Source organism: Drosophila biarmipes, chromosome 3L, assembly GCF_025231255.1.
Source record: "Drosophila biarmipes strain raj3 chromosome 3L, RU_DBia_V1.1, whole genome shotgun sequence".
NCBI classification, from domain to species: Eukaryota; Metazoa; Arthropoda; class Insecta; order Diptera; family Drosophilidae; genus Drosophila; species Drosophila biarmipes.
Genome location: NC_066613.1, coordinates 17,244,382 through 17,269,700, shown reverse-complemented (window position 1 = coordinate 17,269,700; position 25,319 = coordinate 17,244,382). Strand labels below are relative to the sequence as shown.

General features: G+C 45.1%; 1 protein-coding gene across 2 annotated transcripts in view; it reads left to right on the top strand.

Annotated features, from left to right (window-relative positions):
* The window catches only part of LOC108035417 (dynein axonemal heavy chain 3), a 41,170-nt gene that overhangs the window by 1,445 nt on the left and 14,406 nt on the right, over window positions 1-25,319 (top strand). For both annotated transcript variants that reach the window (XM_017111039.3, XM_050886131.1), the window contains exons 3-35: window positions 569-610; window positions 689-958; window positions 1,043-1,215; window positions 1,277-1,377; window positions 1,448-1,595; window positions 2,199-2,315; window positions 3,144-3,310; window positions 3,367-3,658; window positions 3,716-4,135; window positions 4,190-4,355; window positions 4,413-4,627; window positions 5,825-6,015; window positions 6,203-6,387; window positions 7,667-7,784; window positions 7,864-8,011; window positions 8,299-8,456; window positions 8,743-8,809; window positions 9,852-10,742; window positions 10,808-10,912; window positions 10,969-11,139; window positions 11,482-11,629; window positions 12,030-12,128; window positions 12,198-12,312; window positions 13,493-13,661; window positions 16,738-16,931; window positions 17,714-17,916; window positions 19,683-19,870; window positions 20,186-20,356; window positions 20,923-22,128; window positions 22,186-22,329; window positions 22,456-22,638; window positions 23,239-23,444; window positions 23,507-23,821. In XM_017111039.3, coding sequence (XP_016966528.1) covers window positions 569-610; window positions 689-958; window positions 1,043-1,215; window positions 1,277-1,377; window positions 1,448-1,595; window positions 2,199-2,315; window positions 3,144-3,310; window positions 3,367-3,658; window positions 3,716-4,135; window positions 4,190-4,355; window positions 4,413-4,627; window positions 5,825-6,015; window positions 6,203-6,387; window positions 7,667-7,784; window positions 7,864-8,011; window positions 8,299-8,456; window positions 8,743-8,809; window positions 9,852-10,742; window positions 10,808-10,912; window positions 10,969-11,139; window positions 11,482-11,629; window positions 12,030-12,128; window positions 12,198-12,312; window positions 13,493-13,661; window positions 16,738-16,931; window positions 17,714-17,916; window positions 19,683-19,870; window positions 20,186-20,356; window positions 20,923-22,128; window positions 22,186-22,329; window positions 22,456-22,638; window positions 23,239-23,444; window positions 23,507-23,821 — 7,486 coding nt within the window. The remainder of the gene's footprint in view (window positions 1-568; window positions 611-688; window positions 959-1,042; window positions 1,216-1,276; window positions 1,378-1,447; window positions 1,596-2,198; window positions 2,316-3,143; window positions 3,311-3,366; window positions 3,659-3,715; window positions 4,136-4,189; window positions 4,356-4,412; window positions 4,628-5,824; window positions 6,016-6,202; window positions 6,388-7,666; window positions 7,785-7,863; window positions 8,012-8,298; window positions 8,457-8,742; window positions 8,810-9,851; window positions 10,743-10,807; window positions 10,913-10,968; window positions 11,140-11,481; window positions 11,630-12,029; window positions 12,129-12,197; window positions 12,313-13,492; window positions 13,662-16,737; window positions 16,932-17,713; window positions 17,917-19,682; window positions 19,871-20,185; window positions 20,357-20,922; window positions 22,129-22,185; window positions 22,330-22,455; window positions 22,639-23,238; window positions 23,445-23,506; window positions 23,822-25,319) is intronic.

The window sequence follows — 25,319 nt, the reverse complement described above, 5'->3', positions numbered from 1 at the left end:
AACCCAGATATCGGCTATCGCCACCAATAATCCCTATCTCTCTGCACCCACAACCTTTGTCGCCAGTTTGTAATAAAAATGTTTCATTTTTGTGTCTAGTTTTTTAATATTTAATGCCGAAATGGATGGCGCGGTCTAATAAGGGATCCGGTTACACAAGAGCACAAAAGCGTGTTGCCAATAGACATTAGCATGCAAATGCGACAAACAAACGAGTGAAACTCGTGTGTGCGGCGGCCACAGATAGCCAGAGATGTCCTTTCTGCCCGGGGGAATTCCGTTTGTAAAGGCCCGGAATGGAAATTAATTCCAGTTTAATCAGTTAAAAATCGAACTCCGGCGCCGTGACTTTTATTTAAAACAATTTCATGTTGCACAAACAAACCTATTTGATCTGCCTTTCAGGCACGGCAAAAGTCACGAAAAAAGGGGAAAAATCAAATTTGAAAAGCGCAGACAGACCCATGTCATATTCGTGGGCAAATATTAAATGCGATTTTCAATTTCATTTTTTCGCCTTTTTCGCATTATTTTTTACCACCGGTTTGTTTCGTTTTTTCGCTTGCAGCTTGTAATCAATTTCCCTGGATTGACAAATGGATGACTGGCGGTAATAAATAAGCGTTCATGTTTATTCAGTGTGCATTATTAAAAATTTGACACCCTCCCCTCTTAATGCACTTGTCAGTGCGGCCCAGTGAGCAGGAAATCTATGAAATGACCAGCCAGCTTCTGGAAATCTACTGCAACAGGAGGGTAAGGATCTTCTACCCGAGCTGTGGAACCCGTTCCTCCTTGTGGACCAATCAGCTGCGGCGACAGCACGGCTCTCCTTCGGAACTCATTGGGGCCTATAGGACACCCTCCGCTCGGCACATGAGGGTTAACAATATGAAAGGTCCCCCGAAGAAGGAGAAGTTCACTGCCGGCGATCATTACGCATTCCGAACGCCTCAGGGTAAGTGATTGTCTTCCGAATTATAATTACATTCAACTCCTAACCCAATATTTTACTAAATTTCTTAATACACCTCCTTCATAGAATGTCGCAAGGAGCTAATGAGAGTCGGTAAAATAATTGACGAGCTCATCGAGCCCGTGCTGAAGGCAGCCGAGCACAAAATAGGCCACGGACTCACCCAGTATCCCGATCCATTGTCCTGCAAGGATAAAAAAAAGAATTTGGTAGTCCTTAAGTCCGTAGGCCTCCTTGCGGTGAGTATCTTTTAACATTTTTTTTTACATAATTTTATTAGTATCATTTATTTTTATTTAGGGCAAGAAAAAGACCTGCTGTGTGGGAAAGAGTCGCATCCACCGTAAGGATTTCGCCACCAATGAGGATTTCCTGCGCTGTCTCAAGAAAATGGAAGCCACGTGAATATAGCCTAAAGTTCTCTAAAAATTAAGAATTTAATGTATCTGAAATATTTATTTCTGCTCATAGCCACTTTCCGTACATGCAGCCCCTGCAGCCGGTGGATCCTGACGAGCAGAAGAGGCAATTGCTGGCCAAATACAAGGTGGAGCGGGCCAAGGCCGAGAAGATGTTCCCCCTCAAGATGCAAAAGCGTTACCAGTGCCTCCTGAAGAGTGTGAGTTTCGATGGGGGATAGTTTGCTGTTTGCCCCACGTGTCGCTCTGTAATTCTGAATTATGCAACTGACCAAACATATGCTAAATGCAGAAAAAGACAGCTCAGTATGAAAAATGAAAGCCAAATACCGGCCGCAGTGACTCCCTGACCGAGACCATAAAAAACCCATCAAAAGTGAGCACCAGCGTCGGGCGTAAATAAATTTTATCGTTGCCTCCGACTTGTACTCCGTGTTCGCATCCCACTCCTCCGCCGTGTCCACATCCACATCCATACCCACATCCATTCCATGTCCGTGTCCGTGTCCGTATATCTGCGACGCTGTCCATAAAAAATGATAATAATAAACTCCACACAAAGTAAACATGTGTGCGTGAGCGTGCGAGTAAATTAAGCTTCGTTGGCTTCGGGAAACGTGCTTATAAAAATTATATAATTCATACCTCGTAAATATTATGGTCCGGGGGGCGTGGTCAGCGTTATGAATAACGTGATTAGTTGTTAAAAAGAGAACCACTTGTGAGCTTGGTGTTGGCGTGAATCACACCGCATTTGATGGCCCCACCTCCTCGCATCCCTATCGTTATCCATATGCTTGCAGATGTCCATAGTGCAACTGGCGACGTATCCCTCTCACCTTATACGAAAGGCCTTCAGACGCATCGATCCGAGGAGTGCCCTGCTTCAGGATGCCTACCGATTTATACTCAAAGAGGAGGTGAGTAGATTGATCTCCCTGTTTCATTAGTACAGCACAAATTTTATTAACTAAGATACATTTTTACTTATTATATATAAAGAAGCTGAATCATAAGAACTTTAATTGGGAGAACCATAAGTAAAAACTTAATTTACCAAAATAGTCTTATAATTAACTGTTGATTTTAAAATTGGATGTCAATACATATATTTTCCATCCAGTAATTAAAATCACATTCAAAAGCAATTATTCTCCTAAACCACATTTGACTTTATTTCAAACAACCACAGCTATCCATATCAATCTTTGTGGCAATTATTATTCCTAAGCAAACAAAAGTAAATGTATTGGAGGTTGTGGTTTAAATTTCTATAGCAAAATCAGCTAGTAAAGCAGCCATATGCGCAACACAGCTTAATATATGAGAGGAGTTCCAGACTCAGTGTACAGTAGACATTATTAGTAAACTTAACTGGCTCAGAATTTGGCGGAAGTTTTCGTCGAAAAAGTTTGCCGGCAGTGCGAGCATATTAAACATGCTCCCAGGATTGGATGGTAGATGGTAGATGGGAGATATGGGGGCAACTGGGATGACAAGTGACGGGGCGCGTGTTGATGTTTTGACGTGAGCGCCAAGCAAACTTTGGCAGGGATTTAAGCCAAGCACTTGCCATCAGCACCGGCGAATCAGTGCCGGCAAAGGCGGCTTAATGAGCAGCTGAAGATGTAGACAATCCCCCTTTCCCCCCGAAACAAAGTAGCCCCAAAATCGCCCCTGAGCGCCTGCAAAAGTTTGGGCCACCTGTCGTCCCCTTCTCAACCCCGTGTCTAATCAACTCATTACAGAAAGATTGGCCCAAACTGCCGCCAGAAGTTATATTAATGGATTATCTGTTCGTGGGCGACCGCGGAGTGCGTCAGGACTTGGCCATCCTCATCATCGTGTGCCTCATCGATCTGCAGGAGGATTTTCGCCACCATGTCAAGCGCAACTTCCTGAACTACCTCCTATCGTGGGTCATTCTTGTCTGGCTTATTATCTTGATTTTGATATATCTTGAATGCACAGATCTAATATGGAGAGGCGGCGTCTGCAGCTGGAGAGGGAACCCCCGGACTTTCCCAATTTCACCATCTATCCACCTGTTCCCTGGCGTTCCAATCTCTTGAGGGCCAAGGCCCGCATTGGCGAGGTTCTCATGACCACACATCCCACGGTTCAGGCTGTGAACAGGTTGTGGCATGATCTTTACGAGGATTTGGTGGTGGTGGATATGGCTCAGCTACTCCTGGCCCAAAGACCCATGGATGCGGACACTGTTCAGGGGTTCATTGAGAAGAGCTGTGCCGAGGTTCGAGATGTGAGTATATGACTTGTAATATCCGGAATCCCTACTAGAAATTCTTTATTACCTTAGTTACTGATTAATGATTGGTTGCCCCGCTGTGCCGATTTGATGAACGAGATGCGTGGCACTTGGAAGGATATGGTGCCCATGTCGGGAAAGTACGGAGGTCGAGCGGCCATACTATTCCGGTGCATCCACTCCGCGATGTCCCGGCACCTGAACAGCCTCATTAGCAAGAGCATCAACTACCTTTTCAAGGTGCTGTGCGCCTACAAGGGGGGCAACCGCATCGACAAGTACTCCATGTTCGATGCCAAGCTCAAGAGGATTCCGCTGATGACCCTGATTGCCTCTGTGGTCGGTGCCCACTTCGATCACGAGCCCATTGACATGGGTCCTGGCGTCAGACCCTCCTCGAACATATATGTTTACGATGAGGACGATGCCGATCCCTTCCAGCAGCCTCAGGGCAACCAGTTTGTAGAGAATGTAGGTATCTGAGGATTAAAGGGAACCACTATACATAAAATGTTTGCATCGCAGTTCCCCGACATTGATGATGTGGCGCAGTTCGAACTGGATCATTCGAACAAGCTTTATATATATCCCTATATGCAGGAACTGCCTAGGATTTTTACAGAGCATTTTAAGAGTATTTTGGCAGTGGGCTATGAAATTCCCCGATTGGAATTTGTAATGTCGGGAGGAGGTAGTTGATGATTTTCCAAAAGGTAGTATAGTTAATATAACACATTGTCCCTTATAGAACCAGAAACCCAGGGCTACCTTCACTACATAGACGAGGAGCACGTGGATTTCCTGGAGCTCTGCGAGAAAGTCGAGCAGATCGTGAAGGTCAACTGGCGCGGAGTGCATGTGTACCTGAAGCCCATCTACAAGTACTACTTCGGGCTCTTCCAGAAGTTGATAATGCCCATGGTTCAGAAGGTCTGGACCGAGAATATTCTGCCGGAACTTGGGGTGAGTTTGGCGCTCCTCGTGGCAATCAGCGGCCTGAGCCCGCGGCTCGTCTTGAAATGGATTTAATTATTTATTTCGATTTGATTACACGCAATGATGCGTAGAATTAACATAAAATTTCATTACGGAATATTAATAGACTGCTGACAGACAGACAAGTGGGCTGACAGGAGTTGGGACATGAGGCGTTGGGAAGTGGCTGGCAATTTGTGTAATTTGACAAGTTCCACCTCGCCGGAATCCTGAGTCCCGAGTCCCGAGTCCGGAATCCGGATTTTAACGCCTCCGCTGTCTCTTGTTGACTCCCGACAGTTTGTTAGCTATGTGCAGTGTTTAATTAGTCGCTGTTTGGCTTCGCCAGCCTGTTGATTTAACAAAGTTTGGCATGTCGTTATACTTGGGGAGTCCCCCGAATTACCGAACGTACATTATATGCTCAATTTACTTCCCCAAACCACCCATCCCACATCCCCCCACCCAGCAACCAACAACCATTCCCGTTGCAGTCGCATTCATTAAGTTTTATGAAACGACCAGCAATTTCCTCTCCTCCCGATTCGTTTGGTTCGGTTTGGATTTTTTGCGCAATTTATATAAAATAAAAATTACTTCCGACTGCGTATGCTGCCTGCTGCCTGTCGATGCATGAAATGCGAGTGCATCTCATGGATGCACCACTGGTGGCGCAGGGGTGGTGGGGTTGTGTGACTGGGAGGGGTCCTTCAGATGGCTTTAAATTGCAACATTTTTCAATCGAAACAAATAGGAATGTCATTAGAGTTTCCTAAATGGTCATTAGGTATTATTAGTATAATTTGCCAAAAGTGCACACTCATTTTTCCACATATCTAAAATGAAATAAGATATACATTTCATCTTTTCCATTTCAAAGGAATTCGTTGAAATTTCCCATATAGTTTATTCATTTAATTGAATATTTTCAATGTAATTAGTTCCCAAATGATGGCAGCCGAAATTAAAAGGGTTCACAAAGCGCATTTAAATTAAAATGGTGAACTATTTGAAATTCTAGGAGCATTTCAAAAATTCAAAATATGCAAAATGGGTATCATATTAAAGTAGCTCATTAAATCCGTTTATTATGGCAGCAGCACTGTTAGAATTTAAGGAGTAATAAAATTCGGCAACAATGAGTTTAATAAGCCCCCTCTACCATGTGACGCCCCTGTCTTTCAGCCCGTCCAGGAGCTGCTGAAAAAACTGCAGGCGGTGAGCGATACGACCTATTATCTGCGCGATTTCATTCCGCTCAACCTGTTCATGCTGGATAATCGGCACGTGAAGCTATCGCTGCGGATGTATGTGCGCGAAATCTACGATTTCATAATTGATTTTTACAAAGCCCTCAATTGGAACGAGAACCGCGCGTAAGTAGCCGGGTGGCGGGCACAGATTGCATCAGCATCAGCTAAATGAAGTGCGAGTGCTCTTTCACTTAACTTTTATGCTGACTGCCCCCCAATGCCACTTAATAGATAACTTTGCACCGCATATATATGTACAGGGCATATATGGCTGGTTTTTCACCGAACACTCTTTTTTCTGCCACTTCAGCATCTGCGAGGAGCTGGAGGAGATGTCGATGAAGGCCGGCGAGCGACCGGAGGAGACGCCCGAGGTGGTGGCCCTGCAGAACTACATCAACGAGTGCCGGGAGATGCGCATATTTGCCATCAAGGATGAAATCAAGAACGTGTTGAAGCGCGTCGTCTTCCTGCTGACACACACCTACCTGTCCAGTGAGTGATGCAATTGGTTTGGTTTGGCCAGGAGTTCCCGGTCAGGACTCGTCGGTCCTCGGTCCTCGGTCCTCGGTCCCCGGTCCTCGGTCCTCCCCTCCGCTGTTTGTGCAGCTGCAGTTGCCCAGCGGAGCGCTTTCTCCTTCAATCCTGGCCAAAACCCAGGCACTGGGGGAAAGATGTGATATCAATTCAAAGATATTTATGTGGAATGATAGATATTTCGAGCTCTTAAATCTCACATTTGAGAAGTCTTCGAACTTAAATACTCTAAAATATGGGTCTAAAATTTGTATAACTTATACCCTACTAATTTACAAACTCAAAATACCAAAGGCATTTAGAACCATATTATGAGAACCAATTCAATTATATTTAATGTTAATTTACTTTTAAATATAATTGTAATTATTTGTTCTAAAAATGAACTATTTCAAAAAGTTCAAGACAATGATGTTTATAGCTTCAATATACCACCAATACACTTGGTACTGTACTTACTGGAAATGTATGTCTCTTTCCTTTTTTTTTTAAATCTTAAAATCGAATATCCTGATGGTATACCCCATTTTCCCCCAGTGCAGCTAGTGTGTTTGCTTTGCGCTGTGTTTGGCTTTTCGGAGCAGAGGTGATGCGGAAGGGAATGGGCTGATAGGAAAGGCAGGAAGTGCAGCTTCGCTTAACATAATTAACCTCAACTAACAAGCTGAGTCTACTAATTGGTTTTATAATTACTTGCGGTGAGACACCAAACATTGAGCTCCGCTAAAACCCCGAAAATGCAACTTAATGAGCTTAACAAATTCATGAATGTGTGAAAGTTGCTTTGACAACCGGCAATTGCAGACGGTCTCACACCCGCAGCCACATCCAAATCCACATTTACATCCGTACTCGCATCCAGAGAAATCCACGCAGACAATTGCCAGTTATCGTCAAGTGTCGTGTGTATCTTTCGGATAGCTACAATATTGTTCTTTAGTCCCTCTGCATTTGCGGCTCCATCCGTCTGCCTGTCTGTCTGTTTGCCCCCGTCCGAATGTGTGGCTTTGTCACACCAAATACTCACGGATACAGCTTGTCAGGGCCAAAGATACTCGTACCTACTCGAATAATTAATTAGTTTGTACCCCGAAAAAGAAAGACTCGCGCAGCCAATTAATTAAGAGTTAAGCGCAGTTAATTAGCAGCGAGTACAATCGAGAGTCATCTGGTGGTCTTTTCTGGTCTGGTGTTTTCTGGCATCACTATCGCTCTCACTCCCAATCCGCATCCGCAGGCGATGAACTCCATCTCAACTCGCGCACATTCATCCTGCCCGGCGAACTGGAGGAGGTCCTGGATCTGAGTGCCGCCCGATTGGCGGTGGTGCGTGATAATCTGGAGCTGGCCTTGCGGTGAGTGAAATGCCGATTAGGGCCCTGATCCCGTACAGATCCCAGACCAGATACAGATGCTAAGCCGACATACTTGCAGGGAGCGGCGCATGGAGTTCGAGAAGCTGCTGGCCCAGGAAAAGCGAACGATGGACGGCTTTCGCATACGGGAAATCCGGGATGTGCTCACGCTGGAGGAGCTCAAGGAGCGGGTGGATACGGTCGATTTGCTCTTCACCACCATTGAGGTGAGGGATTAGCTCAACTTTGCTGGTATTTATTTAGTAGATTGGCTTTGATTCAAAGTGGTGGAAGCTTGATTGCTAAATAAGAGGTATTAGCTTAAATAGCTGTTGTTTAAATAAGAATATCTGTGGAGTTTTGGAAACACTTTAAAATGCGTCTAAAAGTATGCTATAGAATATGAAAACATCTGTCGAATTTATTGTAGCATACTTTAAGACACCTTGTATTACAATTTTTATTAGTTCTAATTTTAAATTAAGCTGTATCTATCCCTACTTTTCCTCCACAGAACCTCAGTCGTGAGGCCAAGGCGATTAACACAGAGGAAACCTTGCTCCAAATTGACGTCTCCGCCTTTCCACTCCTCGCCGAGATCATCGAGAAAATGGAGCCCATCGAGAAGCTGTGGAAGACCTCGTACGAATTCGAGAAGGATTATCTCATTTGGTAAGCAGGGACAACGTTTAAGCCCATTGCAATTATACTTCTGTCAGCCGGCGGGCCAGTGTCACACTTCCTGGGGGCCCGTAATATTCCGAATTGAAATGGCCCCAGTCCGGCAGTCATTCCCATTGACATTGCTGCACGCAAATCCCAATACCAATCGTGGTGGCCCCCACTCAATTCCCACAGCTCGGGGCCGAATTCCAGCAGAAAGCTGCCGCTTATGATGAGGACTCCCCTCCTCCTTTTTTTCGTGTATTTCTATTTACATCTCCTCTGGTGCTTTCAGGATGTTCGAGCGCTTCGAATGCCTTAATGCGGATGGCGTGCGGGAGCAAGTGGAGAATATGCACAAGGTAAGTAGTTGCAAAGTCGGAAGTTGTCATTCCAGGGGGCTCCACTAGCTTCAGTAGCCTCAGTGGCTGGCGGAAATAAAAACGAGCAGCGACCGACAAAGTTTGAGCTGTTGTCGGATTTCTCCTGCTCAACTGCCCATGCATGGGCTCCTCAGTTCAGAGTGCTTCGTCCTGATCCCTCGTCCTGTGGCCCCTCCCTTTGTGTGCCATCCCTGTGTCCGCTGTCTGTCTGTAAGCCAATGTAGCAACTAAAATGCAACTAAAAACCCCAAGCCACCTAGGGCAGCAATAGTACGAGTAGTAGCCATCCAGCCAGTCGGCAAGGGACAAACCCAAACGGGCTGCAAAAAGAAAGTTCCACTTGGCAGCCGAAAAGTATGCATGGAAAAAATGCCCAACATATTTGGCGGCTGGCTGGCATAAGATGAGTAGTCGGAGGAGAGGGATCCCCTGGATGGGGTGGGGGATGAGGATGTGACCCCTACGGGGTCAGCTGGGAAGCCGTTCGGAGCCACGCAAAAAAGCTGCACAAAGGCGCAAAAGGAAAGTCAGTTGAATTGAATTTTTCGGCACAGCTGAAGCGGCAAAGTGGGACCCAAAAAAAAAATAAGGGAAACAATCCACCGACGAAGACTTGAATACCCTAGTGAAATCGAATTATTTGATGCCTTTTAACTGGGCCATAGTTTCCTTCATTGATTTTAACATGCAACTTCCTTCTTTAAAGTGGAATTTATTTAAATAAAATTGTTGAAGTGCAATCAATGATGAATAATGGGGGAACTTACAAAAACTTGTATCTCTACTATATCGTCTTAAATATTAAATTGTTTTATTATTTTAATATACCAAGTGTTTGAGATAATAAATCTCTTAGAAGGTCTCAAGTAGAGTAAAATTCAAATTAGGAGGTATCTAGGGTATCAAACCAGGTCGATCTAATTAAACGCATTTTTGATAATTGCCAGGTAGATTGGAAGTTCTTTGAGTGGCACCAGGGATTGCTTTCAACACACTAAGCCCATTTCCCTTCTTCCCCCAGATAATGTACAAGCTGTCCCGCCAGTTGGCCTACAATCCAGTGGCCAAACGAGCCGCCGAGCAGATGCGCATGAAGATCGAGAAGTTCCGTGTCTATCTGCCCGTCCTGGACTCGATTTGCCGCCATGGGTTGGAGAAGCGGCACTGGGACCAGATTTCCAAGATACTGGGTCGCAAGGTCAACCCGAAGCTGTATCCCACGCTGAAGGACATGATTGATGTGGACATCATGAGCATACTGCCGCAGCTGGAGGAGATTGCGAATGCCGCTGGCAAGGAGTACGACCTGAACAATGGCCTGAGGATCATGCAGGCGGACTGGAAGGACGTGATGTTCGAGGTGCTGCAGTACCGCGACTCGGACACGCACATCCTGGCCAGCCTGGATGATATTCAGACGCTCCTGGACGATCACATAATGCGAACACAGGCCATGAAGAGATCGCCCTTCATCACGGCCCTCGGCTCGAAGGCGGATGACTGGGAGGCGCGTTTACTACTCATCCAGAACATCATTGATGCCTGGACGCAGGTGCAGATCACCTGGATGTACCTGGAGCCGATCTTCAGCAGCGAGGATATCATGCGGCAGATGCCTCTGGAGGGCAGAAACTTTAAGGCGGTGGACAAGTTGTGGCGCAAGATCATGAAGCATACGCTCAAGGATCGTCATGTGATGGCCGCCACCGAGTTTCCGGACATGCTGGAGGTCTTCACCAAGGCTATTGAGGATCTGGAAACGGTCACCAAGGGCTTGAATACATATCTGGAGCAAAAGCGTCTGTTCTTCGCACGCTTCTTCTTTTTGTCCAACGACGAGCTGTTGGAGATTCTCTCGGAGACCAAGGATCCCATGCGGGTGCAGCCACATTTGAGGAAGTGTTTCGAGGGAGTGAGTTCCAACCATTTATTAAAGATAAATTATTATAGTGAAGCATTCTAATGATTTCCTTACAGATTGGCAGCCTTACCTTTGACGACAACATGGAGATCGTCGAGATGGTCAGCGATGAGGAGGAGCGAGTGGCCCTGGTGCGCAAGATTAATCCGCAATTGGCCAATGTAAGATGGTAACACCTAAGACTTTGGTTCCGCAAACGATTCACTTTGCCTTCTAGGGATTGGTGGAGATGTGGCTCAAGGAGGTGGAGATGGTGATGCTGGACAGCGTAAAGGAGCAGATGCGCGAGGCCTGGGAGGACTACGCCATGGTGGAGCGCATCTCCTGGGTGGTCAGCTGGCCCGGCCAGGTGGTTCAGGGCATCTCCTGCATGGCCTGGACCTACGAGGTGAGTTTGAGGCTACGAAACCGCGGTAACCACAAGGACGGAACGTCGTTCCTGGGACAACAAATGTCCATCAGTCGGTTGTCAGAGGAGAGCTCTCTGTGCCGCTGACAGTGAGATTAGTCGGAGTTCAGGGCCCCTGACCCGCGGGGTCCTCCTTTTTGTGAGCTTTTCCCTTTTGGGCTTTGACTTTGACTTGTTCGAGGGAGTAGAAGTTTTCCCGCGTTTGGCAAAGCAGCGAAATTGAAAACCATATTTCGCTCTTTATTTGCTTTCGCTTCGCTGCAGTTTCTCAGACACTTTATGCTTTTCCCTGGCACCTTCTTTTTTTTCTACCTCCGCCAGGTGGAGGAGGCCATCGAGACGAAGGAGCTGCCGGCTTATTTGGAGAAGTCCAATCTGCAGATTGCCGACCTGGTGCAATTGGTGCGCACGGATCTGCAAGCCGGAGTCCGGATTGCCGTCGAGGCCCTGATTGTCCTGGATGTTCACGGTGAGTGGGCTGCTTGGGCGCCAGGAACAATAAGTAGAATTTGAAATGCAGATTTTTCACACAACCATGCTTCAAAACCGAACGAACTTGACCGTATTTTAACGCTCTTTAACCTGACCACAGCCGAACACGTTTGCATAATTAAATAATGTACAAACCAACAAAACCGCAAGGGATTCGGTTAGAGCTTTTACATTTTTTATCAAATTTTTATTTGTATTTAAGTTTTAAATTATTCAGGGGTTTGTATTTTATACAAAAAATTATTTTGAAATTATAATTTATAGTAAGAAACCCATGTAAATATGTAATCACTAACCAAGAAACCTCATAAACATAGATTACTATGGAAATACTATCCTTACCCGTGTTTTATTACCATGCTATTTCTAATTCGCAGACCGCGATGTGGTTAAGTATCTGACAGATTGCAAGGTCTCGAACATACAGGACTTTGACTGGATCTCCCAGCTGCGCTACTACTGGAAGGTCAACGAGAGTGAGTTTACTTGGGGCTTACCCCTTTTTACCAATGGACCACAACCATAAATCCCCGAATATTCCCCAGAAAACGAGGATTGGGTGTGCGTCAGCATGGTGGTCACAGATGTCGAGTACGGCATGGAATACCTGGGCAATCTGCCCCGCCTGGTGGTGACTCCCCTCACCGATCGCTGCTACCGGTGGGTACTATGCCATCCCCATATATCTTGCACAAATCCCCGCAAACCCCTCGCACACTCCGCACCCGTACACCTGAATATGGGAAATATTAATTGACAAACCGTTGCGAAAGCCCCTCCTTTCCACACACTGTGTGCATCTAAAAGTCAGACGAGAAGCCAGCCACGTTTATTGGGGGAATATTTATTTTATTCGGTGCATTTTAAATTTATTTTCATTTTTCAAACAAAATACGCAAAAAGAGCTGAAAACCTTTTTGATGTTTAAGCCGCCTGCGACAAACACACAATAACAGCAGCAGCAACAGCAACAAGGGGTTATTTTCAGGATCCAAAGGAGGAAGGACACACAAACTGGCAGCAGGCTGGCTGGCAGGCCGTCGCTGGCAAGCCGGCAGAAAGGACATTTTAATGGGGTTTCCGATAAAACTTTTATATTAAACAAATAAATCAATGTTGGACAGTTTTTCACACACACACACACGGCACACTAACACTCATGCTTGGATAGTTAAAAAGGAAGGACAAACAGACAAACAAAAAACGTAACCGAGTGTATATAGATATTTGTATGGTTATGCCGGAAAGGCTAAAAAATATATGCACAAGCTACCAAAGTGGGGACACTGCCAATATGATAAAAATATGAACTTGCAAAACAAGCGGCAAAAAATGAGCAATGTAAGAAACGGTAGTTAGTCGAATGGAAAAGTATCCATGCCTGGGTAAAGAGATGGAAAAAGGTATCTCTATAGTTATTTTCATGTTGAAAAATGTAAAATAGGAATTTATTTCGAAAGTCAATTACCTACTTAAAGGTGTTTTTACATGATAAGACCTTCAATTAGATACAAGTTAATATGGCAACTTATTAAAATGATAGTTATACCAAATATATATTACTTTTATAGATGTCCTTCCTTCAAATAATTCCAATTCCCTACCTTTTACCCTAGTCTATACACCCAGTACCCTTAAAACTTCTATTTGGGTCGGAAAAAGCAACCATAAATGGCAATTTTTTAAGCTGCTGCCGTGAGAAATGGGAAAAAATACCAAATAGATATTAAAAGAGTGCCCACTCCATTTGCTGGTCCCATCCATCAACCCTTTGCAGCCACTCTGTATTGAAAATAACCGATTTTTTTCCCACACCCGATCCTAACCGATCCCCATGCAGGACTCTGATGGGCGCCCTGAAGCTCTGCCTGGGAGGAGCACCTGAAGGACCCGCGGGAACGGGCAAGACGGAGACCTGCAAGGATCTGGCCAAGGCGGTGGCCAAGAAGTGCGTCGTCTTCAACTGCTCCGACGGCCTGGACTACAAGGCGCTGGGCAAGTTCTTCAAGGTGAGAGCCCCGCACTGCTTGTGGGATTTAAGTATATAAAAGTAGATAGAGATACGAGAGGTTCCAAGCGTCCCGCTGTCTGCGATTTGCTGCCCGACTGCTTTCTAATTGATGGCCCCCAAAAAGCCGAGTCGAGTGGAGCCCATTAATCTGGCAAAGAACCCGTCTTGATGCGGCGGCACACGCAACAATCGTGACTTTCAATACCGCACGAGCATAGTTAATTGGACTCATGTCAGACACACTGGAGCCGCCTCTCGATGCGCCCTTCTCCGGCCTCACCATATACGATTATTGAAATTTATGCAGCTCCCAGGGGATAATTCTGGCCCCCTGGATTTCGCCGCTGTTGACTAATTAGCCAGTTTGCGAAAGTAATGGCCGAACATCCCTTCGACTTTCGTGCGCCCCCACTTAAGTTTATGCAAATTTTTATTTGCAGGTCGTTAACCGTGGCCTCCTGGACATCCATCCCGAAACCCCGTTCCCCCAAAGGCACACGCACATCTTAAGTGGGTGCTGAAATCTTGTAGTAAAATTTATGCTGCCATAGGCTCTAATCGCTTAATACGCTCACACGGCTAATTGCATAATAGTTCCTAAGCCCCTAAAACAGAGTGAGGCCATAAACACGGTAGCCATTCGATGAGATGATGGTGTTCTGGGGAGTGGGAATAGGAGCTATAGGGGGCCAAAGTGATCACCCAGCGTTCTTGTTCATTTGCATGGGATTTGTATTAATAACGACCCGACCGGGCAACTTTAGTTCAGTTGCGTCGATTGGAGAGCCCATAAATTGCCATCGCGCGCTGCTCAATTTAAATTAATGAATTTATGCGATTGGATCCACTTGAGTTCGGACATTTGTTTATGCTTTTTATTGCTTAATTTGGGTCTCGCCGTCGGGTTTTAGAAAGTCGTTCTGCGCTCTTTGTCACCAACTGGATTGGCATTTGTTCTAATAATCTCTAGGAAGTCGTAAATCTCCAGCACACGATGCTCGAAGTTCTCCCACCACTCGATTTGGCGGTGCGGTTTTTGATTTCTAGTTGCCGGGCTGGGAATGCCGGCCAGGGCAACAATATTGCGACAATAAAATAATTTGCAATTGACAAAGTATGCGGAATATTCGAGAGTAATTTCTGCAGCAGCCAGAAAGTAATCGTAAATAAATTAAATGTAAATAAAATGGCCACAACAATGGCTGTCGCACCGAACAAAAGACGCATCCCATGGATGCTAAAAAGTTATTGCAGCAGGATGGCTTCATTTCTGGGCTACCAGATGGGATGGGAGGGTGTGCGCGTTTCTCATAGCTTGTTTGGGTACACTTAGCTTGGATATTAATATTTTTAAAAGCTGGCAAGTCATAAAACAATATAAACCTTTTAGTTATACACTATAGATACTACAAGGAGATCTAAGGATCTTAAGACTTAAAGGTTTCCATATACTGAACAGTATTAAATGAATTGGGTTTCGTAGCCCTGTAAGGTTTTAAAAGAGGTATTTGGATGCTTTTATCCCTCTTGTATCTATCTAAATTTACCTATCCAGATACTTCCCATCACTGTTGCCATCGGCGCCGAACCACTCTCAATGGAGTTGAAAGTGTGCAAAGGCAACAGCCACCTTTTTTGCGAGCTCCATCGAGCTGCGTTGCTCTGGCCAAACAAGCTCCTAACACAACAGCTCCACCTCCAGGACCTCCTGCACCACCGGTGGCGCGGGGCGCTAATTGTACAATGGGCAGGCCAAGCGGAACGGCAGGAACAGCCGCGTCGGGTGTATGGACAACAGTGCCTGCAAAAAGCGTGCGAACGCGCAGCAGAATGTAGACTCTTTGGGTGGCGGGGAAAAAGGGGACGAGTCCTTGCGGCAGGACCCACAGAAGCCACTTGCCATACAGGCACCTCTGAGGTGGTCAAGTGGATGCCCCACGACCGGTCAAGAGCAACAGCTGTCCAAAGGTCCCTCCATTGACAGCGTTTATTTTGACGGGGAGTTCAATAGTAGCTAGTCTAGTTGTTTATATGTTTCATCCGGTTTTAGAGAGACTGCATAAAGCAAACTAGTTCTATTGGAGAAAAAATAATCTACCAACCTGGAGAGCTTTATGTTTTGGTTCCATTCGGTGCTTAATACCGACTTTAACTGGAGTTATTAACAAATTAGCTCAATTTGGTTTTTAAATTTTAAGGAAATCATTTCCAACTCAACCATTTTCTCATTTTATTTTTGATAAATCTGCCGGAAGAAGTTTATGTCCTGTTTCCATCATTTTGGACATTGGCATTTTTCAATAATTGAAAGCGTAAGGAATACTGAAAGAAGAAATCAGTTCGTTAGGGTTCCCTTGCCCATATTTGCTGCAGCAGTTCTCCACAAAGGATTTCCCTAATTAGGGGAAACTCGAACCTTTTCTTCGGCCAGCTATGGGAACTCCGGTGCATGACCAACGGGCAGCTCATAGGGACATATCACTGATAGATTCCGTCCGACCAGCCACACCCACTCCGGCACCGATCCCGGCATAGGGATGGTATGATATGGTGCGCTATGGTTTGGTACGGCACTTGCAGTCGGGTCAGCTCGCTGCCTTGGCGTTCTATTTGTGCCGGGGAAAGTGGAGTGGGGCATGGGGATCCCAGCTGGGATAAAACAGCATATTTATTGCAACATGCAAAAGGAAGCATATCAAAGGGTCGTAGTCGTAGTCGTAGTCGCTGTCGCCTCCTCCACCACCTCCTCTGGCCCCCAGGAATCAGAAAACCTGAAAACAGAAACCGAGCCATGAGAAGGAGAAAATAATGTTTATGCTGCTGTTTGCTTTTCCCACTCCTCGCCATCGAGCCCTGGCTGGTGTTTGGACATTGCCCTTGCACTCTCGTGTCCAGGAATTTCTGTTTCTATTTGTGTGCCATTTTTTTGCAGCCCCATTCGGGATTGTTCCCCCGACTGTGTGTGTGTGCTCTGACTACCTCCTCATCCATAGCCACTGCCAGTGCCACTTGCACACCCACATTCAACCATTCACCCATTCACCGATTCACCCATTTCTCCGGATTCCTTGCAGGGCTTGGCACAATCGGGCGCCTGGGCCTGCTTCGACGAGTTCAATCGCATCGAGCTGGAGGTGCTCTCCGTGGTGGCGCAACAGATCCTGACCATCCAGCGGGCCATCGGACGCAAGGTTGTGAAATTCTTTTTCGAGGATACAATGCTCAAACTGGATCCGACTTGTTCCATATTCATAACCATGAATCCCGGGTGAGTGGCGGGGTTTTTCGGGTTGGGCTGCCGGGATGCCGGGATGCTGGCATTGCTGGGTTACTGGGAACAGCAGCTGCGGTTTCACGCATCGCATTTTTTGCGCACTTCCTGCTCGACGCTTTTTTCCTTCTTTCTGAGGGCCCGGGCATTTGAAAATACATTTAGTTGCTTTGTAAGCCTACCATACGGCAGATAGGGCTGATACGGGCGACACACCCACCCGGAGGTGGACGCACTGCGTTCCGATATTGGTAGTTATTGCGTTATTGGAGATTTTCCCATCGGGATATTTATTGCTTTGGCATGCATGTGGAACAGCTGCGACAAACATGCATATTAGCCCGGCTCTGGGAATCCTCCGGCTCGTTCTCCTGCCCCTGCTCCAGCTCCAGCTCCAGCTCCTGGTACTCGTTGCAGACCTCTCCGGCCGTAACTGATTGCGCCATTCAGCGAAGGTCTTAATTTCGATTGGACGTCGCTTTTGCTTTGGCTTTGCCATTCCTGCCGGCTAGAAGCATGCTTTTTTAGCCCTGCTCTGCTCTGCTTTTTCCTGCCTGCCTGCCAATTTGTCACGCAGCCAGACGTTCTTAAGAGCAGTCACTCATATTGGTTATTGGCCATCGGGCCTGGGCATGGCAAAATGGGAAAATGGTAGAACTGGGGAGGGAGGGCCTGTGTTTAGTATTTATGCCATTAGCACTTGCACTTTGATGAATTTGATTGCCCAAAGGGCTCTAATCCCGGTGTCTCTGCCCGTTCATGTCCTTTTTGCCCCACAGCTACGCCGGCCGAACGGAGCTGCCGGACAATCTGAAGGTCCTGTTCCGCACGGTGGCCATGATGGTGCCGGACTACGCCATGATTGGCGAGATCACCCTGTACTCGAACGGATTCGACATGGCCAGGAATCTCTCCCAGAAGATTGTGCAGGCCTATAAGCTCTGCTCCGAGCAGCTGTCCTCGCAGTCCCACTACGATTACGGTGAGTTGGAGTCCTTCAAAATTCCAATTATTACTGATGGTGTATAGGATAGTCCACTTATATAGTTTATAGTTTATTTTAAAGAATATTAGTGTTCTTTTTAAAGAAAAGCATTTCATCCATTAAATGGGATATATTTTTTTATATTAGAGTAAGAATTTACATAGAATTTACATACAAGTTAGAATTTAAAAGATATTTTAGAACGCTCAAGGATAAACTTTTTATTTCTGGAAATTTTTTCAGTTCAGCTACTCATTTCTTGGCCATCAAAAAATATTGGTTGTCAAGGGGTAACTTACATTTTTTTTGAGTAAAAATATTATTTAAAAAAAATTAAAGCTAAAGTTTAAAGAAGGGAAATTCAGTTAATAAGCCATTCTCATAAACGAATAACAAGGTGAAACCCAATTATATCAAGATCTTAATTGATCCTAATTGAAAGGAGAACATCACTTCTGCCCCCTGACAGCGCAGCAATGGCTACTTTATTTCCACCTTTTCCGGGAACTCCTGTGCAGTGAAGCACAAAAGTCCCGAGCATAAAGCTGGTATTAGACCTTACCTGGTCAGGGGCCAAGGGTAGCCTGCTCCTGCTCCACCTGGCTAATAAGGCGCAAAAGTAGTCAACAACACGTGTTTTTTACTCCATCTGTGCAGCAGAACTTTGGGGGAGTACGGTATGGTTTTCAAGGGGCTCTGAAAGGGGGTGAGGGGGGTTTCCGGTTCGGGAGCTGGGAATACAACTTTCCGGATGTCTCATGTCCTGCGTGCGTGTCTTCTTCTCTCGCTTCTCTCGCATCCTTCTGCTTGTTTCAAGGCAAAGATATTGGTCCTTTTACGACGTAACATGTCATATGACATTACAACATGTCTGTGTTTGCCACTCCGTCCGGGTTCTGGTTCTGGCTCTGGCTCTGGCTCGGCTTTTCCAGCTCCAGTCCCTCAGTCCTCGGGGCTCCATGGGTGGTGTGCGTGTGCATCTTGGTCCGGCCGCTGGCTGCAATTGCAGGAAGGCAGCTGTGTGCAAGTTTATGTGCAAAGTACATTTGATCAGTATCTTATTTTGAGTTTAAATTGAAAAACTTTCTTGCAAGTTTCGCTGCGCTTTTGTGTTGCGTGTGTGAGAGACAAATGGCACATAGACACACACACATTGTATTTGCCGCTCTGCCAAGTAATAATAAAAACTATTTGTACATTTCGTTGCCCACCCGCCCACTGGCACCCTTCGACTCCTGTCCAGCTGTTTTTGCAACGTTGCGAAAGTTTAGCATTTGCCCGGCTCCATAATGAAGACGGGAATGGGTATCGAATGGGGCACAACTCCAGGTATTACACCCGCTATGACACCCCGCCTCGTCGTCGCCATGGGCCACGGCATCGCCATCGCCAAATACCTGAACCTGCTGACTCCAGGTTGAGTTATGCGCTGGCATAACTGTCAAGCTAATGCCCCAAAACCTCCGACTTCCCACGCTCCCGAACTTCCGTAGATCTCTAAGCCTCGGGAAAATACAGAGGAACCTCTAAGTACCCCAAACATAGAAAAAATTAGGATCTTATGAGATGATTAGGTAGTCCACCAAGGGAAAATAAGGTGATCTACTGAATAATAATCTTAAATGATGTTCTACATGAAAAAGTTTTAAAAAAGACTGGATATTAGCTATAAAATATTTGCTTTTAAATTTAGTTTTGGTCATTTTATATAAATTTTTTACAAGTAATACTTACTGAAGTAAGACTGTGCCTTTATTTGGCAGGAATGCGCGCCGTAAAGTCGGTTCTGTTGGCCTCCGCATCGCTGCGACGGCTTTATACTGACCTGCCGGAGCCGGAGATTGTGCTGCGCGCCATTGTGGATGTCAATTTGCCAAAATTCCTGGAGCAGGACATCTCCCTGTTCATCGGCATCTACATGGATCTCTTCCCCGGCGTCGAGCTGCCCATGGTAAGCAATATTATCCGTCAGCTGTTTAAATCAATTATCATTCTTCAGGTGTAATGACCTGCAAGCGCCGCCAATTAAGTCGATAATGGTTTAATGATAAATAAATAAAAAATGGTGTATACGATGGGGAGGGGCTTAAACGAAACTATAACTAGTTGTCTTTATTCCTTAAAAAACTATCATAATATTAGAGCTATAAGATTTTCTTTGTGATCCATTGTCAGATACGATAGCCCTTTAAAACGTGCATATACAACATTTATTAACTGCCGGCATAATATTTTCCACTTTTCATATTTTATTTACGCCGGATAGCCGCAACGTGGCGACATACTCAAGTGGCTGCACATCAACCTGGCGGATCGGAATTTGCAGGCGACGCCCTGGTATTTGGAGAAAATTCTGCAGATATACGAGATGCTGCTCGTGCGGCACGGCCTGATGATTGTGGGTGGCTCGATGGGCGGCAAGACCACTGCCTACCAGGTGAGAGTCTGACATTCTGGAAAAAAACTCCACCCACAACGCTTATTACTTTTGCCGGCCAGCCAATTAAATGGGCTGGAATTAATGAGTTAACAAACGACTTAATCTGCACAAGGAAAAAATAATTACAGATTATTAAGTTTTAATGTATATATAAATTGAAGGGCAGGTCTGCTAAAAAAAACTTGGTTTGTTTTTCTTTTATTAAAAATAAGCAATAAAATAAAACCTGTAATCCTGTAATTAGCACAAAACTTATAACAAATATTAGTAATTTCTATAGTTTAAAAATTTTTAAAAAATAATTATGCTTATTTAGTACTATCTTAATATTATTATATATATTATATTATTATATATTATATTATACTACAATATTTTATTTCTATCTATATTTAAAAATTTAGGATATTTAAAAACTAAACTATAATAACTCATGATGTTTACAGGGGCCTAGTTAAAAAAAAAAAATAAAGTGTAGAATATAGAATTCTTAGAAAATCCGCCATAAATATGATATAATAAATACAATTTCTTTACGTGTTCCTATTATTTTTGTACCCCAGGTTTTGGCCCAGACGTTGCGCAATGTTGCCAACGATGAGGAGGCGACGCTGAAGGAGTTCCCGGTCACGTTCCGCATCATCAATCCGAAGGCCATCACCATGGGCCAGCTCTACGGGCGCTTCGATCCGGTGTCCCACGAGTGGTACGACGGAGTGCTGGCCAAAACCTTCAGGGAACAGGTCCAGGGACCCAAGGGCGAGAGGGCCTGGGTGATGTTCGATGGGCCCGTGGATGCGGTGTGGATCGAGAATCTGAACACCGTGCTGGACGACAACAAGAAGCTCTGCCTGATGTCCGGCGAGATTATGCAGATGACCAAGCTGATGAACATGATGTTCGAGCCGGCGGACCTGGAGCAGGCATCTCCGGCTACAGTGTCGCGTTGCGGCATGATCTACATGGAGCCATCGCAGCTGGGATGGCGGGCGCTCCACAAGAGCTTCACCAATGTCCTGGTCAACAAGGTGGGTCTCAGTGAGATCTACATGACCCTGTTCGAGGACATGACCGAGTGGCTGGTGCCGGCTGCCCTGGACTTCCTGCCCCAGTGCAAGCAAATGCTGGAGCTGTCGCCCATCTATCAGTACCAGACCTTCTCTCGGTTCTTCCTGCACTTCCTCGAGAAGCACAAGATGTTCAACCAGGCCTGGTTCCAGCAGATGTTCCTCTTCTGCTTCGCCTGGGCCTACTGCTCGGCGCTCACGGGTCAGGGTCAGAAGACCTTTGACACCCTGCTGCGCAAGGTCATATACGGCTCCAATGACAACTACCCCAAGCCGAAGTACTTCTCGCTGAATCGCGGCCAGATGTTCCCCGAGAAGTTGGTCTTCCTGGACTACAGGTTCGACGAGGCCGAGAACTGGTGGACCTGGCAGAAAAGCGACGACAGCACGGGAACCACAGCCAACTTCCCGGAGAATGCCCAGATTAGCGAGCTAATCGTGCCCACCAAGGAAACTGGTTACATATCCTACTGGCAGGAATTTTGCATCTCGAAATCATATGCCATGTTGGTGGTGGGTCCCACGGGCACGGGAAAGAGTGCCATCATCACCAGCAATCTGTTGGCCATGCCCAAGTTCGCCAACCTAGTCAATGTCATCAACTTCTCAGCTCGAACCTCGGCTCAAATGGTCCAGGACACCATCATGAGCAAGTTGGACAGGCGTCGCAAGGGGGTATTTGGGCCCTCTTTGGGTAAAAAGGTTTGTAAATAATAGTGTTAAATAATAGATAACATATACTAACGTCCATTTTGACAGTGCACTGTTTTCTGCGACGATGTGGCCATGCCCTCGAAGGACACCTATGGCTCTCAGGCTCCTCTGGAGCTGCTTCGCACTTGGTTGGATCATGGTTATTGGTCGGACCTGGTCGATACCACCAAAATCGAGCTGGTGGACATGGTAGGTGAAGTTTGCCAGTTGACAACTTATTACGGCCATAAACTGGCCATAAGTTATCTGTAAAGTTTTCATCTCTGCCCTCTTGTCTTCCCATTCCATCTGTGCGAACCCGGAATCGTTGGACAGACTCTCATCTGCGCCATGGGCACTTTGGGTGGCAGTAACTTCATTTTCCCGCGTCTCTATCGCCACATGTTCGTGGTGGCCGTCGATTCCTTTGAGGACTCCACCATCGTTCGAATATTCACAACGATTGGTGATTGGCATTTTTCCAAGGGTTATCCGGAAAAGGTGGCTCTGCTCTCCCGCGTACGTATCTTGTTCGAGTAGCCCATAACAACAGTATGCACTGAGCGAAACAGTTTTGAGTTTTAAAGTGGTTTTTTTATAAGTAATAGTAACAGAAATATAACCATTACTATAAACGAAATATGGAAGTAATCGAAAGATACTTAATACTTGAAGAACCTAGTTAACATCTTGAGTACTTAATTAAATAGTAAAAGGAATATATTATATTTAATATTTCAATATTAGAATATTAAAATTTCGAAAAGACAGTTTATTATTTGTCAAAAGGTTTCTTTTAAACAGTTTCTGCCTTTAAAATTAATAATTACAATATTTTGCCACATCAAAACCATATTCCCGGCCAATTTGTGTTGGTGTAAAAACCGCAGGCAGAAAGCGACCGGAGGATGATTGTCTGGTCAGCGGAGTCAATGGTCCATCCGTGTGTCGTCTGCCGTGCTTGGCTCGCATCCAAGCGCCGGGTACATAATAAAATTAAAATGGCGTATTTTATAGCTTCATTTCCCCAAAAACTTCGACTGTCTCGCTATCCTTTAACTGTTTGTGTTTTGGGGTTTTTATTGCACCTTTATGTGAGAAATTGCTCTCCATTCGCAGGGCTTATCGGAGGCCATGGTCAGTGTGTACCGCGAGGCGATTCGCAGCTTCCTGCCCACGCCGGCCAAGTCGCACTACTCCTTCTCCCTGCGGGACATCACCCGCGTCTTCCAGGGCATCGTCATGGTCCCGCCCAAGCGGATGCCCGATCCCGAGAAGCTGGGTCGCCTGTGGGCCCACGAAACCTATCGCGTGTTTTACGACCGGTGGGTTAATGTCCTTATCACACAGCTGATAGTTCTATCATATAAATAACTCTTGTTTTCAGTTTGGTCGACCAGAAGGATCGAGATCGTCTGCTCCTGATGGCCGTGGATGCCTGCAAGTCCAATCTGAGATTCCCCCTGGAGCAGGCATTCGGCGAACGCATCGAGCCGGGCGAAAAGCTGACCGACAACGATCTCCGCAACCTTTTCTATGGAAATTACATGGAACCGGATGCAGAGCCAAAGTTTTACGACGAGGGCGAAACCTACGAGAAGCTAGAGAAACTGATGAAGTACTACCTCAGGGAGTATAACTCATTCTCGAGCTCACCCATGGATCTGGTCATGTTCCGGTTTGCCATCGAGCACGTGAGCAGGTAAGCTAAAGAGTATTCTTCTGCGATACGTTTTTTAGGGTTTTATAGAAATATTACACTTTGAAATCAGAAATGTATTACCCAGATACAAGCACCTATTTTAAAAGCAATTCAAAAAGACTGTGGTAAACTTTTGAAATTTGCATTTTTGAAGAATTCAATCGCAAATCAAAATCGGGATCCCTTCACCCAAGTCATGAAATCTCGAAGCGAAGCTTTGAGTGCCCTTTCCAAACTCATAGAAGTATAGAGTTGCAATAACTCAAGTTATGGAATTTAGAAGTTAAGAAAAATACAACATGAAAATGGGATAAAATTTCGACCCTCTTTCAAAAGGAAAATTTAAATGTAGAATGTTAGAGAATTCGAGGTTCTTGCCACCAATGGCTTTGAAGTGCCTCCCTGATTCATTTGTTTCGAATTTAATTAAGATTGTTTTTACTGGCTTGACTGTTTTGGGTTACTGGTTGACTGTTTTCAAGTCCATTATTTTTAGAATCTATAAAGCATACACCAATATTACAAAGGGCTGATATGCTTACCCTCTTTAAGTCAAAAAATTGTAATGTATAATTTTAATAAATTTAACTACAAAGCGATAGATGTATGCCACATAAAAACCGGGTTACAATAACTGAATTAAAAATTCAGTTTTGGGTTCTTATTCTATTGAAAATAAAGAAAAATCCAACGTGAAAATGGGCTAAAATTTCGACCCTCCTTAAAACAAATAATTTAAATGTAGAATGTTAGAGAATTCAACCACAAACTCATAGAGGTATGCCACATCAAAATTGGGTTTCAATAACTCAAGTTTTGGAATTTAGAAGTTCAGTTTTGGGTGCTTGTACTGAAAGCCGTTGGAAATAAGAGAAATTCCAACATGAAAATGGGCTAAAATTTCGACCCTCTTTCAAAAGAAAAATTTGAATGTAGAATGTTAGAGAATTCGGCCACAAACTCATAGAGGGATCCCACGTTAAAATTGGGTTAAAACAACTAAAGTTATGCAATCTGGAAGTGCAGTTTTGGGTGCTCATACTGGAAGCCATTGGAAATACGGAATAATCCAACATGAAAATGGGCTAAAATTTCGACCCTCCTTAAAACAAATAATTTAAATGTAGAATGTTAGAGAATTCAACCACAAACTCATAGAGGTATGCCACATCAAAATTGGGTTCCAATAACTCAAGTTTTGGAATTTAGAAGTTCAGTTTTGGGTGCTTGTACTGAAAGCCGTTGGAAATAAGAGAAATTCCAACATGAAAATGGGCTAAAATTTCGACCCTCTTTCAAAAGAAAAATTTGAATGTAGAATGTTAGAGAATTCGGCCACAAACTCATAGAGGGATCCCACGTCAAAATCGGGTTAAAACAACTCAAGTTATGGAATCTGAAAGTGCAGTTTTGGGTGCTCATACTGGAAGCCATTGGAAATACGGAATAATCCAACATGAAAATGGGCTAAAATTTCGACCCTCCTTAAAACAAATAA